Source organism: Pygocentrus nattereri, chromosome 16, assembly GCF_015220715.1.
Source record: "Pygocentrus nattereri isolate fPygNat1 chromosome 16, fPygNat1.pri, whole genome shotgun sequence".
NCBI classification, from domain to species: Eukaryota; Metazoa; Chordata; class Actinopteri; order Characiformes; family Serrasalmidae; genus Pygocentrus; species Pygocentrus nattereri.
In genome coordinates, this window is record NC_051226.1 from 21,160,801 (window position 1) to 21,176,495 (window position 15,695).

Consider the following 15,695-nt stretch of genomic DNA (forward strand, 5'->3'; position numbering starts at 1 on the left):
AGAAACTTAACTCAATGCACTCATTTGTGGCCTCAATGCAATATAGTACATATATACACTATATTGTGGCCTCAGTATGCTCATTTGTATAGGCAATACAATAAATTTTAGTCTTAATGTAGTCATTTCTGGCCTAAACATAGTAAGTAAAGGCCTTAGTGTTTTAAATTGTGGCTTAAATTTGGGCTTCAGTATAATAGTTTATGGCCTAAAAGTTTTTTTTTTAAATATCACTATGTCACCTTAGAGGTTCCCATGCAGGGCATTGTAAGGGAAATGGATAAAGAAAATAGAGTGGACTATTTTTTCACGCATAATCACCATTTTACCCCTAACATTAGCATTACATATCAAATCTATGTAGGTTCACTGTACATTTTGGGTCTAAATAAAACGGCGATATTTGCTCTCACTGCAGACAGGTTCCTACTGCTGTAAATGAAGATATTATTTTCTCTACGGTGCGCCATTTCACTTCAAAACACTGACTGACTTTATTTACAGCTCATCAACTGAATTATGCAGAAACAATGGGTGGAAATCACTTCCCAGGCGTCGTTTAGGTTTCATGCGAGAACGAGTTGCCTTAGCATAGCCTTGTGTGCTAACCTCGCTGGGCGTGGCCGCTGGGCTCACCTGAGCTGTTTTCCGCTTCACGCTCCGAGACGTTCGAGGATACTCACGGGTGTGGACGTGGTGTCCGATCAGAGGTGTAGACAACATAAGATTCACAGATAATCCACCGTTTCCTCTCACGAACGACTACATGGAAATCTCAACGGATGGATTAAGTGTTTTTCTGCGTGTGTAATAAACGCCTCGCTTTTGTACAGCGTCTGAGGAAGTAGAGACAATGCAGGTCATTCGTCTTACGCCTGATTACTGTCAAAATGGTAAGTTTATCGATCACTCAGGCCGCTTTTTTAGTAATACTGTAGACTTTGGGGACTTTTTATACATTATTTACACCGTGAGTGTCCCTGAGTGGTGTGGGGTGTGTTCACAAGTGTGTGTAGGTGTGAGTTAGTCGGTCATTTATAAAGGTATTGTTTTTATATTTTGGTATTTAACATAATATAATGATAATATAAGCTCTTCTCAAACTAATGTCCCAACGTACAACTCTCTTTAACTTTATAAGTACATAAGCTCTTAGTGAGACTGGAAAACGACGGTTAATAGGATCCTTGTTGACACAGCAAACACTCCATGACCAGTGTGACCAGTGTGTCCACATGGCCAGCATGTCAAACACCTTTTCCAAACGATCCACAGCTCACACAGCTTACCTTCATCTCAGCTAAACTCTGCCAGGCCTTTGTCCGGTGGTTGTGCTCCATAATGCTTTAGAACAGAAACAGTTTATTTCCCCTTGACTAGTTTGTGAAGTCACAGCTATGCCGGGCGCATAAATGAGAGGCTTGATGATATCAGAAACATCTGTATCTGCGGTTCATTGCTTCAGAACAGATGGTTAGATTAGACAGATAGTTCAAACCCATATTTGATGATGGACTTTATTGTACTCTTTAAAAAAAAAAAAAACAGGACGTTTAGGCGACACTGGACTTCAGTGCCAAAAAAGTCTGCGTTCTATCTGTTTTACTGCATTTGTAAACCTACAGAAAAAAATGTTGCTCTGTGATGGTGGTCCAGCTGGATTTAGTCCATTTTCTACTTTTTATTAACATCTATGAATCGGCATTGGCCCACGATTCCCATATCAGTGCGTTCCTAATATAAACGTTTACTTCGTTTGACCTAACCATCCAGTTCACTTACCCAGAAATACAAATTCTGTTCAGCTCATTGTTTTCTACTGATTATCCTATTTACATGGTGGTTAAGATGTTTATCTATCTTTTTTTTTTTTTTTTTTAAATGTCTGAATTTATACATAATTTACATTTGTCACAAATATAAGTGTCTCATAGAAAAGGCCTGTTAGGTTTAAGAAGGCAATATTACTATATTAGAATCGAGATTTCCGTATGGTAGCTTTACTGATTGCGATTTCTGAAACAGTTCAGATTGTTAGTACAGCTGAATCCATGAAAAAGAAAACACACATTAAGCTTTCAAAGTACCCTCAGATCCCTAAAACCAGTTATTCATGTTTTTGACCATGCTTCTGGAGATCTACCGCCCTGCACAGTTCAGTTCCAGCTCTAATCCAGCACAACTAATCCAGACAATCAGGGCTCTCAGGAGCACCTAAATATTAGAGCTAGTTTTTTTTTTTGAGATGAACTCTGCAGGGTGATCTCATCTCCAGGACTCAAGCTGGCATTTTTGTTTTTAAAGAATCAAGCCTGTGGGCACAGCACTGTTGAGGAAGCTCAGACTACATCATTTTTTAAATAGAGCCACCCATTAGTATATTGCCTTTCACAAGAAGGAACAGGGTCTAGCATCTTCCCTAAATAGGGCTGTAGAAAAGCATTAATACACCATTAACAGTGTATTTAACCAGATTGCATTTGATCATTTTGACAGATTAATTGCTTTACATGTCTCACAAAATGACTTGCATTTCTCCATCTGCCTTAGGGACAGTGATCAGATTGCTTTGCCCAACATCCAGTGCTACATGCATGATGGACTCAGGAAAAGCCATCAACTGGACTTTCAACCCTGAAAATAATTCCACTCTAGCTGGGCCAGCTCTTGCTACAGACAAATGGAGCAAGTCCAATTTCTGGATAGGTCTGACCTTAGCCGTGCTCTCAGCTTTTCTGATTGGAGGAAGTGTGATCCTGAAAAAGAAAGCACTGCTACGTTTGGCAACAACTGGTCACACTAGGGCAGGTTAGTGCATGTGTACTTAATGACTGACATCAGTTGAGCAAGCTGCAGTTCAGCTCAGGTATAAGGATTTTCCTAAAAAAATGATGGCAGCAGCCTCATAAGCAAATACTGCATGCTAAGGAGAAAGCAGCTTATTTGTGTATAAACTGTCTTGGTTGCAGACATTAGCTAAATAGCATAGCTTGAACAAGTAGATCAGTTAATATGGCTGTCATCTGATTGACTGTAGAGTCATCATAAATAGTTTCATGCTTTAATAATTAAGTGAAATGTTAATAAAAAGTAAGTAACAAGGAAACTACTTTTCCCTTCCCTATACTTGATATTTAAACAATGAGATTTGGTGTAATTGGTATAAATACTGTTCTAGTATTTCTTATATAAAAACTATAGAACAAACTTTAAAATTAGCTGTTTTAACTGAACTATTTCACTTAAGCTGAGCATCTAAAAGTAGGCTATTACATTCAAACTTCTCTGATATAGGAAACAAAACGCAGCTAACAACATCACATCATTCAATATGACTGTGCTATTTCAGGATAGATTTGTTATGAATCGGATCAGATTTCTTCTTTTTTCCATCTGATATCTGATCCAGCGTTTTCTGTTGATGTAAACCCGATACAGATGCTGGGTGTCAGATCAGTGCCATCTGTTATAATTAAATGTACTTAAATTGCAGAAGCTGCAGTTTATGAAACTATTTTTCTGTATATTATTTAGGAGAAGGAGGCCATGGGTACCTGAAGGACTGGCTGTGGTGGGGTGGACTTTTGACCAGTAAGTTTGTTGGAAATATACCCTGCTGTGTTATAACCTTATAAGAGAGTTGTATTATAAGGTTTGTGTGTCTGTTTCTTTTGCCCAGTGGGAGGAGGGGAGGGAGCAAACTTCGCAGCATACATGTTTGCTCCAGCCACTGTGGTCACCCCTCTGGGAGCCCTTAGTGTTCTCTTCAGGTAATGATGCCTAACATTTTCAGACTTAGGATTAATTGCAGGTTTTCATGCGTGAAGGCATTCCAAATAATGTATAAATGATTTTAAAAAGAAATAAAAAATGTATCTTTTTACTCTTTTATTTGAAATACTACTATCATTAACATTATTTACATTTTGATGTTGTCTTTTTTTTTTTGTCGTATTCATTTTATTTTTCTTATGTTTTTAAATTCTACTTATTGTTTGCATTCATGTGCGTTCTAAATTCATTTCTTAATTTTGCTATTTGTAAAGCACTTTGAACTTCTGTGTGTATGAAAAGTAGCAGTAGTAGTACTGAGACCATGTTAGGCATGGAAATTTTAACACTGTCCTACCCTGCAGCTACACAATATATTGTTCTTTGATATTGCAGAATACTGATATTGTGGAAGCAACATGCAAATGAGCCCTCTAGAAAATCACAGCACATTTTATTTTGTGCTGTGCACATCCTCAGATGTTCTATGAATGCATGGATAAGTCAAGGGATTTATGTGGTTCTGGCCAAAATAAAGTGAGCTGCTCTTTAACTGCTGCTCTTTAGCTGCTCTTTAACTGTGTCACATTGACATGTGTTTAGTGTATTGCAAGATATCACAATCGCAATATGTCGATATCTGTGTTGCATGTTAATTATTTCGTTAAACGCTGTGACAAGCAGACACTCAGGCTGTATTGAAACAGTTTGGCAGAACTTGTCTGTGTGTCAGAATAAACATGTAGGATTGTCAGAATTTTCTGTTATAATGAGGCCATCATGCCAGTCAGATAGTGGAAAATATTGCTTTCTAGATTGCGCAATACATATACTGGTATTTTTGTGTTTTCCTCCCCAGTGCAGTGCTGTCCTCCCACCTCTTTGGGGAGACAATGAACCTGTTGGGGAAGTTAGGCTGTATGCTCAGTCTTCTGGGAAGCACCATAATGGTCATACATGCACCAGAGGAGGAAGCAGTGACAACTCTGAGAGAAATGGCAGATAAATTGCTTGACCCAGGTGAGCTTGTGTAGAATTCTTTCTGTTTAGATTATCAGAATAATCAGCAACTTCATTTTTTTTGTCTCTTCAGGTATTAAGATAGTATTTGTTTTACATTGCAATGTTTGGCTTTTATTAACGCCCCATGGAATCCAATTCCATGATTGCCTGCTAATTAGGTTAATGTTAGTCTTGTGGGTGTCGGCTGATGCTGAGTGCTGATTCTGTTTCAGTGCTCTACAAAAGCACCTGTTTGTGTGATAGAATTTTTTAGAAGTTTTATAAAGTTTATAAAAGGTTGGTATTTTATATTGAGTCTCCCCTTGTCTGGCTTTCCTCTGCATGGGTGCTCCTGTTTCCTCCCACAATCCAAAGACATGCAGTCAGGTGAATTGGAGATACTGAATAGGACCTAGATGTGTGTGTGTGTCTGTGTGTGTGTCTGTGTGTGTGTATGTCTGTGTGTCTGTGTGTGTGAATGTGTATGTCTGTGTGTCTGGCCAAACAAACTATTACACATGTTTTAAATCCATGTATGTTTGAAATTTATACATCCAAGGCCACTTGATGTATAAATTTCAAACATAGATGGATTTAAAACAGGTGTAATAGACACATTAAGAGATATCTCATAATGACATTAATCCAAAAAGGATCAAAAGGAGGATAGCAGTTTTACAAGGGGGGTGATTTTTGTCACTTTTTAATAGTACTCATAGTAAATTGAGCTTTGTTTGCACTACATGGTGCATAATTCCACAGAGCTATAATTGTAAGCTACACAGATTGCCTCAGCTCAAAAGAATGAATATTTTATTTCAAAACAGAAAACTATAAAGCAGCGTGTCCTTGTGCAAACGTGATCTTAAAAAAGTGCAGCTGAGCTGATCCATATAAAACATGTAACCTGTAACATCAACATTTAACAAAAGCTGAAATATGTGCAAAATCTGACTCCAAACCTAAGCTGTGACTAAGTTACTGTTTGAAAATGTTCTTTTTTTTTTTGGCTCAGAAGATGGTATGTGAGAGATCAGATGGAACTGAAATGCTGAAAGTATTACATCTTTAGTAGCCGTATGCCTTCTTTTAGCTTTATAACCAGTCAAGAAAAACTTAAAGTCTGTTCTTTTAAAGTGCATCCCCATCAGAAATGAATTTTAGTTCAAGGTTAAGAACGAGGCTGCAATCAGTTTTTTTTTTAACATCACATAAAGAAACTAGTCCTTCAAACTAATTAAAAATAAATCCTGATTTTTCTCTGTTCTACTCCTCAAGGTTTCCTTGTGTTTGCCAGCATCCTTCTTGCGGCGTGTTTGGTTCTTATCTTCTACTTCTCTCCTCGCATTGGCCAAACCAACATATTAGTCTACATAAGTATCTGCTCATTGCTTGGAGCTTTCACTGTGTCTTCTGTGAAGGGCCTGGGCATCGCCATCCGTAGTGCCTTCTCCGATCCTTCCGTTTTCCGCCACCCCCTCACCTGGGTCCTTCTGCTGGCCTTAGTGTGCTCCATTGTCATCCAAATCAACTACCTGAACAAGTCACTGGATACCTTCAACACCTTGCTGGTTTATCCTATCTACTATGTCTTCTTCACCACTGTGGTCCTGACTACCTCCATCATTCTGTTCAAAGAGTGGGGATCTATGTCAGGCGTGGATGTTGTGGGCACTGTTGGGGGCTTCTTTGTCATTGTGCTGGGAGTAAGCATGTTACATCTTTTCAAGGACCTTCATGTGTCTCTGGAGGACCTTAGGAATAACTTGTGCCAGCCTCAGGGGCAGCACAGCCTAGCCAAGCGGGAGGACAAGCATATCCTCATCGAAAATGTAGACAGCCTTCCACCAATGAGGGAGGAAGGCCCAAGAGTCTTCATTATCAGCTGAGCGGCACATCATGTACACTGTACATCGGTAGTGCAGATTGGATTATTTAAATACTTCATGTTGTGCTTTTGTTAGGGGTGTAAAGACTGTACATGACGAAGCTTTTGTTGCTTCTGAGGATCAGCTGTGATTAGACAAAGCTTCTGAGCTTAATATTTGCATTTTATAGTGCAGTCCATTTTAAATTTACATGATTTAAAGGCATGAGTTTTTAAGCCTTAATTAAAGTGTTTTTACTATTTTGCTTTTACTCAAAACTTTTTTTTTTTTTTTGTCGCTGTGTGCAATAATGTCAAGATATTTCAAGACAGTGGGTGTGTTTACATGCACTTAATCAAATAACTGCAGAAAATCACATTTTATCAGTAATTAGTTCAATGCGTTTACATGCATGTTGTCAGACTCATGGTCTATGGGAAACACATGGTCTACATGAGTCAGGCAGTAATCAGGTTTCGGCTTTACAACCAGCCAATAAACTTATAGAGAAAGACTTGACATAAATGAAATAAAAATGGAAAATATGAATGTAAACATTCAGAGATAAACATTATTTAAATGCTTCATTTCATCTAACGTTTTTGTTTTTTTTCGGCACATGCACAGACTAAGGACAAACAAAAGAAATCAGTGTATGCATGCACTGAGAATCTTGATTACTGAGATAAAATCCAGCTCTTTATCAGATAAGAAATCGTTATTTACATGACCGCTTGAATAATCAGATATCTGCTGAAATCCATGGTGATCATCTTATGAGTGCATGCAGTCGCACTCATTGTCTCAATGCATGATATGAATCACAGTATTTTTTTTTTTTTTTTTTGAGATTTGTTAAGTTGGAATAGACAAAAAAGGAACCAATAGTGCCACATTTTTAAAAACTGAAACGTTATGAATAGAAATATTTTATACAGATATTTTTATTTAACGGTCCATATACTAAACTGCACTAATTCCATTTGAACAAGACTAAGTATGCTTCCTTTAATGAAACGTGCAGTCGGTCAGTGTTCTGTGCTGTCAATGATTATAATCAGAAAAAAACATTGTGGCCGAGGGGTGGGAGATATAGAGGAAAAAAAATATCCCAGTACTTCAAGAAATTTGAAACACAAACTGTGTTAGTAGTGTCATTTAAAAACTGCTATCAAAAACTATGAGTGTATTTATTGTCGTTCAACATTTCAAATACTGTATTGCACAAAATCAAACAGGACTAATTTTGCTGTCTTTGCCAGATAGTTTGTTAGTTATCTTTAGTACTAATGTTAGTATTAACATAAGTACTAAACATGATATGCTCAGGAATGCATGTTGTGCACTCCATATAATGATTATATTGCCGATCCCCATTGTAACGATGTGATCAAATTTATCATGTAAATCATAACTGTAGTCATGTAGGCCACCCCTGTTTTCATTTATATCCTTTAGGTCAATACTGAAAGCCAACATTTTGCAGATGCTCATCATTTAAAATGTTAATGTTATTTAATTGAGACAAATATAGAAAACTGGAACATGCTTATATTGACATATATGAAAAAAAAATACATTGTTGTTTTATCAATGTTCCAGTTGACTTTACTCTGTGCTTTTGAAACATGTAAAGAGAGTTTAAAGTGGTTGATGACATTTTGGAGATAAATATGTTGTAAAAGATGTGTACTGTAAAGTTGCTGAAGACATGAGGCAACAGCTGCTGAGATTGCTGATGCTGAGGAGTGTCCATGATGCAAGAAAATGTCAGTACATCATAAATGCAAAACACATTTGTTATTAAACAGTGATAATTTGTAGACACACAATATTTGTATCATGTTTGTACAGCAGTTTGGATATCAAAGATTGAGCATGACACCTTGACTGATTACACATAGCAACCTGATTAACCAGTTATACTTCAGAACAACTGAGGCTAATTAATGTGGAGAGGAATTGGTGCCAAATTGACAGGCAACTACTAGACTGAAAAAAATCTTGAAAAGCAATGCATGCATGCATGATACTCTTCCGGAGTGACATGCAGAACACATGACAAAATAAACAGCAAAATCTGTATTACATTGTTTTCACTTCACCCGACCTCTGTACTGAAAAATAATACATGAGGAAATGTTGGATTCATGTCAGAATTGAATACAGTCCATTTTGAAATGTAATGAAGGCACAGCGTTTACTTTCCTCTGTGCAGTACTTTAATGTTAAAACAATGCAAAGAACCTTACTTTACACTTTGGCACATTTTCTACATGTCACTGTTAAAACAGTGTGTGCATTGCATTTCACTGTTTTGGTTGCACTTCAGTGAGGCAGACAAGTACATTTGAATATGTCCAAAATGTGTGTTTCACATTTGAATATATCCAAAATATGTATTCAGTGTTTTCACTGTTGTGATTGCATTTCAGTGAGGCCACTCCATTTAAAGTACTGCACAGTGGAAAGCAATATACTGTGACTTTATATTCCAAGGGATTGCATGTCATATCTACAAGCTACAAGTCATGATATCAGTATCAATAGCAGTAGTGGCATAGCTACATGTAGAGCCACACAATTTGAGTTATAGGTCTAGTTGCACATTGATTTAAAAGCCCATCCACACCAATCAATCACTGATTAAACACAAACTGGGTTGGTGTGAAAAGCATGCTTGTGATTGGAGAAATATTAAGAATGTACTCAGTTCACATTGGTTTATTTTGATTGGAAGCTTTATTTTCTGGGCTTTCTAAAGCCTGCTGATACAGTTATGATGCTGGCATTTGCTCTTGTTTGTTTGTTTGCTGTGGAAGGGCCTCAAGAATGTTTGAATGCTTCTCCAGTGTGTTTTACCATCATGTAATAATCTTTGAGGATTCTTTGGGAAAACTTGCAGCATGTACAGACATAGACATCAGCAATGACTTCACAGCCTGGCAACCCATCCTGCATCACTCAGCGCGGTAGCAGGTTTTCTTTGATGTGCCTCAGAAGCGCTCTCTGAGGTCTTCTGGAATCTGAACACATTCAGATCATTCTAATTGGTTCCTGATGGAGTGATTTAGACGAGACGAGCCTACTTTTAGACATGCTCGTGTTTCAACTGAAAAAAGTTTCTGGATATCCTTGAAGGTGTCTTCTATGAGAGCAGTTCCATACTGGCTGTATGTAGAGGCAGGCAGACCAGTGGAATAAGGTTCAGAAAGGTCAACAGGACAATGACTGTCAGACTGGCATGACATGGCCTGTGTTCCAGATTTTGTTGCATTTCATTTTTGAAAGACAGATATAATTCTCTCTGCTCAGTGCAACAAACACAGCCTCCACTAAGTATCTACAGCAAAGTAATAGCGGTAGGTGCATAATTTGTCATGGCCACTAGATCTGATCTATGAAGCAATTCATTTAGTACATCTTTTAGAAGAGTGAGGTGGAGCTATAAAGATATTCCAGTCCAGGCTGTAAAATACAAACAGGGATGCTAGTTTAACAGAGCTGTTATCCTGCATTCATGACAATTATGAACTAATTCTTTTTACAAACCTTCCTGCTCCTGTTCAAGAAGAAGCAAACTTCTGACTCCAAAAAATACAGTCATATGCACCTGTGGTCAAATCGTAGTTTTTCAGATTGACTTATTTTACCATCATCAGCATTGTATTTAAAAATTCAAAAGACATGTAGATTCATTGGTGGTTTGGGACAGTACATAAAATGACCACTCATAATAACTCTGTTTACAAGTCAAGCAATTATTAAGAAATGTAAAAAAATTGTGGAATTCCCCTTTAAAACACATTTTTCCCAGTGAAAACACTTCTACGCATTTTAAAGCACAATTACTGTTTATTTGCTTATATTTGCTACTATAACACTGATAGTTCAACCAAAATATAATTTCATGAAACCCTTGACTACATACTCACAGGTCCCTCTGGTGATTCCGGGGCCCTGCTAATACCACTTATATCAAGACACAGCCCTGGCTGCATTTACTGTTTTGTTGTTATTCATTTAAGTTAATTTTTATTGATTGGTCCTTTCTTAAAATCCAGATTACTCAGTTTAAGTGGAATTCCACCAATTTTTTCTGTAGAATTAAGCGGTTAAGATGTGTACAACATTTTTCAGTGTGGTTTGATGTGAAATGCTGTGTTCTAGAGAAATGAATCAGAATTGTTCACTGTGGTGGTGATAGGAACCAGACATCCAAATTTAAAAGCTCCCTCACAGAAAGTTATTATATGGAATGATCACAAATATGCTGCCTGATGTCTGAGATGTCATTGTTTTACGATAGTTCTGAGAATGTTTTGACCTAAAAAATGTCCATTCATGGCAGAGGATTGTGAGGCAAAAAAATGAGATTTTTATGATTTCCCATTATTTTTTTGTACTCCACAATCAACATTATATAAAAAAAAAAAACATGAAGGTTCACTCGTAGATTTGTATGGTAAGTAAAATGGCTATATTTGTGTTGTCCTCATGAGTTGGTTAGGTTAGAAACTACCTGTTTCACATCAAATCAGATGTAAAAATTTTGAAAAATTGGTAGTTTCACTCTAAAAATAATTTGATGTAGATTACTAATACTAATTACTAACATATAGTAGAGGAAAATAGTAATGATGAGGAAAGAAAAGTCTTATTATATTACAGTTAGAAAAGGTGTTCAGTCACTGAGAGTCTAAACCAGATTGCAGAGTTTGGAGAGCTGTAGCCTAGAATGACCTGCCACACACTGAGGAGAGTGTGGTGTGCAGGACTTCAAGCAGTTCCTCAGAAGACCTGAGGGCACGAATGGAGCTAAAGGAATGAAGGCGCTCTGGGAGATAAGTAGAGGCCAGACCATGAAGGACTTTGAAAGTAGTAAACAGAATTATGGGCCTAATACGTGAAGTGAACACACTAGTGACCAGTGCAGCTGACTGAGCATGGCACACCAAGCAGATAAGAATTTGAGCTAACCCAGGCCGAATGATGATCGTCCTCTGGCAGGTCACTGTGGCCTCACATCCTCTGAGAAAAGTTGCACTTGAACACACAGCAATGATTGCAGCTAGCACACACATAACTTCTGCACCTGAGCGAAAATAAATAACTCGCCATACCAGAAATCAGCACCAAATTCATAAATTAAAAAAGAATAGCAGAAAACTCTTGGAGGAGATGTTTCCAGTAATATTTAGTGAGGCTGTACTGTGGAATATCACTGTAATACTGCAACATACATTGAAGAAATGTGTTACTTGAATGTCTTACAAACTTAATTTGTCCATGTGTTTAAATAACAGCTGCAATAAGAAGTATTAAACCTGATGTGGGAAAGTGAATATGCACCATTGTTACCATGGCACTAACATAATATTGAAAATCTCTTAAAATGAAAAAGGGGGAATTAATAGAAATTTGTGTGTGAGCATTCCAGCCTTAGTCTTTAATGAGCTAAAGTGGGCTTTTAGATGAGAGACTTTGTATTGAATTCAAATGTAAAAAACATCCCACCAAGATCACAGATTTCTTACAAACGGAGTGGTCTATCAAACATTCTGTCTGTGATTTCCCTGCACTATCACACACAAAAAAACTCGAAATATATTCAGTTGTGTGCAAAGGTTTGAAAACTTCTGGTCAAATTGTGTTTTGTGGATTTTCTAAAGTAAAAATAAGTTAACACACCCTTTGAATAGAGCACACTTAAAAGTCAAATTTTTAATGCACAGTTCCTATTTATTTGCTGAGTTTAATACATTAGAAAAATGAAAACATACAATATAACACGCTATAAACCGTTTTACAGGCCACATTTGGTTTTCCCCCCAATATAATACATTCAGCAAATAAACAGTAATTGTGCATTAAAATGTGCAGAAGTGTGTTCCCTGTACAGGAATGTGTTCATTGTTTTCACTTAGAAAATAAACATAATAAAATTTGACCAGGGTGCTCAAACTTTTGCCCAAGACAATATTCAGTTTTGTGAAAAATTATGGAAAAAAAGTATTGTGATGCTACATTTTCCATGTTGCCCCTCCAAGTGGTTTTACATAGTGAAATTTTAATGCAGTTTTTCTTGCACGAACCTACATGAAGCTAAATTGCACTTAACTGCATAATGTCAGCTGTCCTGCAACAGTTGCAAACATCTCAACTTGGTGAACAAGTTCCATGAAAACCGCCAGTCACAACTCCAATAACACATCATGTGATCACATGGAGACAATAACTTTTTAATTATTGATTTCACTGGATCATTGAACATGACAATAAAGGTGCAAATGATTTATCAGACACTGAAAAGGAGAAAAATCCCATTCCTGCTCTGGGCACAACTGACTCGAGGTCTGTAGTGTTTTGTTTTGTCAGCTTCCTGAGCCATGACAACGTGAGTTCTCGAAGCTTTCAGGTAGAGCTTGGTGTAGTGTAGTGGTAACACCTGTGGCCTTATATACTCTAGACTGGGTTTTTAATCCCTGGGTAAGCACCCAACACTATACCAATAAGAGTCCTTGGGCAAGACTCCTAACACTACCTACCTGTATAAAATGATCAGATTTTGAGGCACTCTGGGTAGAGTGTCTGCCAAGTGAAATAAATAAGTGAAATAGCCAGCTGCATTAACTAGCCAACTAATGCTAACAGCTGTTTAAATGGTGCTTATGCCACTGGTTTATCCATCTTTAGGCCTGTTGTTATTTTGATTTACAGTTAGATTAATGTTCTGGTCTCTGTAGATGCCCCATTATATTACACAAAGCTCAGATTCATTTGGAATTCAGACAGTGAAGATTATTACACAAAAAAGAGATAAGATGTGGCCCACATAAGACGTAAGTTAAAATTGTAATGACTACCTACATAGTAACCATGGTAAACATGTCAAAGGCCTACTATACACAGTTGAACACATTAAAAACCATAGATAAAGTAAAAGACTTAAATAGATATGGGGGGGGGGGGGGGGGGGGGGGGGGGGGGGACAACACACACACACACAATGTAGCATGTCCAATTGGGCTAACTGCATGTCTTTGGACTGTGGAGGAAACAAGAGGAAAACCCACAGAGATACTGGGGAGAACATACAAACTCCACGCAGAGAGGACCCCAGTCGCTTGGCTGGGGAACTGAACCCAGGCCCCTCCTCGCTGTGAAGTGACAGTGCTACCCACCAACGGCCACCGTGCCACCCAAAAGAACAGCAATGACAGCTGAAAAAACCATAACTTTAACTACAAGAATGATAAATATGATGCAAATAGAGATGCAAGCTGACAGCGCCATGAGTGAAGGATCAGTGGAGAGATGAATGCTTTGTGTAACGTGTATACATTAGTGGTAATGCAAGAAACTGGATCATACTGTGGGAGATTTTCTTGATAATATGAAAGATTGTTCTCCAGATTCAGACTCTCTCATTTCTATGCAGTTCTCTCTGTGTGACCCAGAGAATGTTACAAATTGTACTGTCATGTGCCAAGTGGGCCTCTTCAAAGGCAAATACATAGAGAGACTCAGTGGTAACCTTATATTATTAAGAATATCTTTGAAGAATTAAGGTAATAATAAAGTAAATACAGTTCAAAGGCCATGCCTGTTTGTATCTTGGTCTCTGATGTTTTTTTTTTAAATATGTTTACTTTTCAGTTGGAAGTAATGAATTTTAAAATATGTGGTGTCACTATTTATAAATAGTGACTTGAAGAATATTAAAGAAACAATAATCCTAATGAAAAGTTTGGAAATAATGGCAGTTCAATAGAACCAGGTGATTTGGAAATGGTGTCAAAATCTGAGATATGAAATATTTGGGGGCCGGGGGCTGGGGGCAAGGAGAAGTCAGGTGATGACTCATCCTTGCCGAGGGAAAAGTATAAAAGTTATGGGTTTTATGGGTTGCAGCTGCAGCTGCAGCCTGGGCCTCAGATTAACATTTGTCTGTTCTGAAGCCTTAATCTCAAGAGTCTTTGCCTTTTTCCTGCAAATTCTGGTGTTTGAGATTTAGTTTGAATTTGGAAAAAGTTGGCTATTTTTGCTATGACAACACCTTTTAGTGTGTTCACGTTGGGTGGCCACCTTTGGCCACGCTGCAGGCAGTTATTTCTGACCTTACAAGACCAGGGTTCTAACTCTCTGAATGGGGCAGACCAAAATACTCAAAACTGTAGGTCCAACTTATTGTTTTCAGAAACAGATTTGACATCACTGATCAAATCTGACAATAACCTCATAAAAACTTTGTAGTATCTGGCTCAAATAACATACAAAAATGTGACTTTTTGAGTTGTTCTGGCTACTGCACACAATAAATGGGGCTTTCCCCAGTAGTGCCGCAATATAATCAACCCTTCTATGCATTTGTGGCATAACCTGCAAGAAGACTGGCCCTTTTTCCATTTTTTCCATAAATGATCGCCATGTTGAGTGTCACAAACGTTTCCATTCGTATTCCAACCAGTGACTGGTTTCATCATTCATCAACATCTCTGATCACAGTAACTAGTCCTAGCAGACTGAATCACGGGAGCCCTATCAGCCAGTCACAGCATGTTTGTTTACAGGCAAGCCAAAAAATGTCTTTCGAAGTGTTTGATGATTTAGGCGTGCAGCCAGGACCCTCATAGGACTACAACACAGCAGGTATTATTTGGGTGGTGGATCATTCCACTCACTGTCCACTCTATTAGACAGACATACCTTGTTGGTCCACCTGTTAGATGTAAGGTCAGAGACAGCAGTTCATCTGTTGCATAGTTTGTGTTATTCATCCTCTAGTCCTTCATCAGTGGTCACAGGATGCTGCCTACATTTTGGTTGGTGGACTACTCTCAGTCCAGCAGTGACACTGAGGTTTTTAAAAACTCCAGCAGCACTGCTGTGTCTGATCCACTCAGACCAGCGCAACACATACTAACACACCACCATGACATCTGTGTTACTGCAGTGTTGAGAATGATCCACCACCGAAATAATACCTGCTGTGGTGGTCCTGTGGGGTCCTGACCATAGTAGAATAGGGTAAAATGGGCTAATAAAGTATGC

The 15,695-nt window shown here is 37.9% G+C and overlaps 1 protein-coding gene across 1 annotated transcript; it reads left to right on the forward strand.

Annotated features, from left to right (window-relative positions):
* Positions 1-678: 678 nt before the first annotated feature.
* nipal4 (NIPA like domain containing 4) lies at positions 679-7,172 on the forward strand. The gene is made up of 6 exons (XM_017718375.2): positions 679-893; positions 2,551-2,808; positions 3,535-3,591; positions 3,680-3,770; positions 4,631-4,791; positions 6,052-7,172. Exons 1-6 carry the CDS (start codon positions 854-856, stop codon positions 6,660-6,662), a joined length of 1,218 nt encoding a protein of 405 aa, XP_017573864.1. The 5' UTR covers positions 679-853; the 3' UTR covers positions 6,663-7,172.
* Positions 7,173-15,695: the final 8,523 nt, after the last annotated feature.

Bases quoted from the DNA above. Each gene is read 5' to 3' on its own strand.
- nipal4 (XM_017718375.2), top strand. From the start codon at position 854: ATGCAGGTCATTCGTCTTACGCCTGATTACTGTCAAAATG. The intron at 894-2,550 runs GTAAGTTTATCG...CATCTGCCTTAG, and splicing joins GCCTGATTACTGTCAAAATG to GGACAGTGATCAGATTGCTT. The intron at 3,771-4,630 runs GTAATGATGCCT...TTTCCTCCCCAG, and splicing joins GCCCTTAGTGTTCTCTTCAG to TGCAGTGCTGTCCTCCCACC.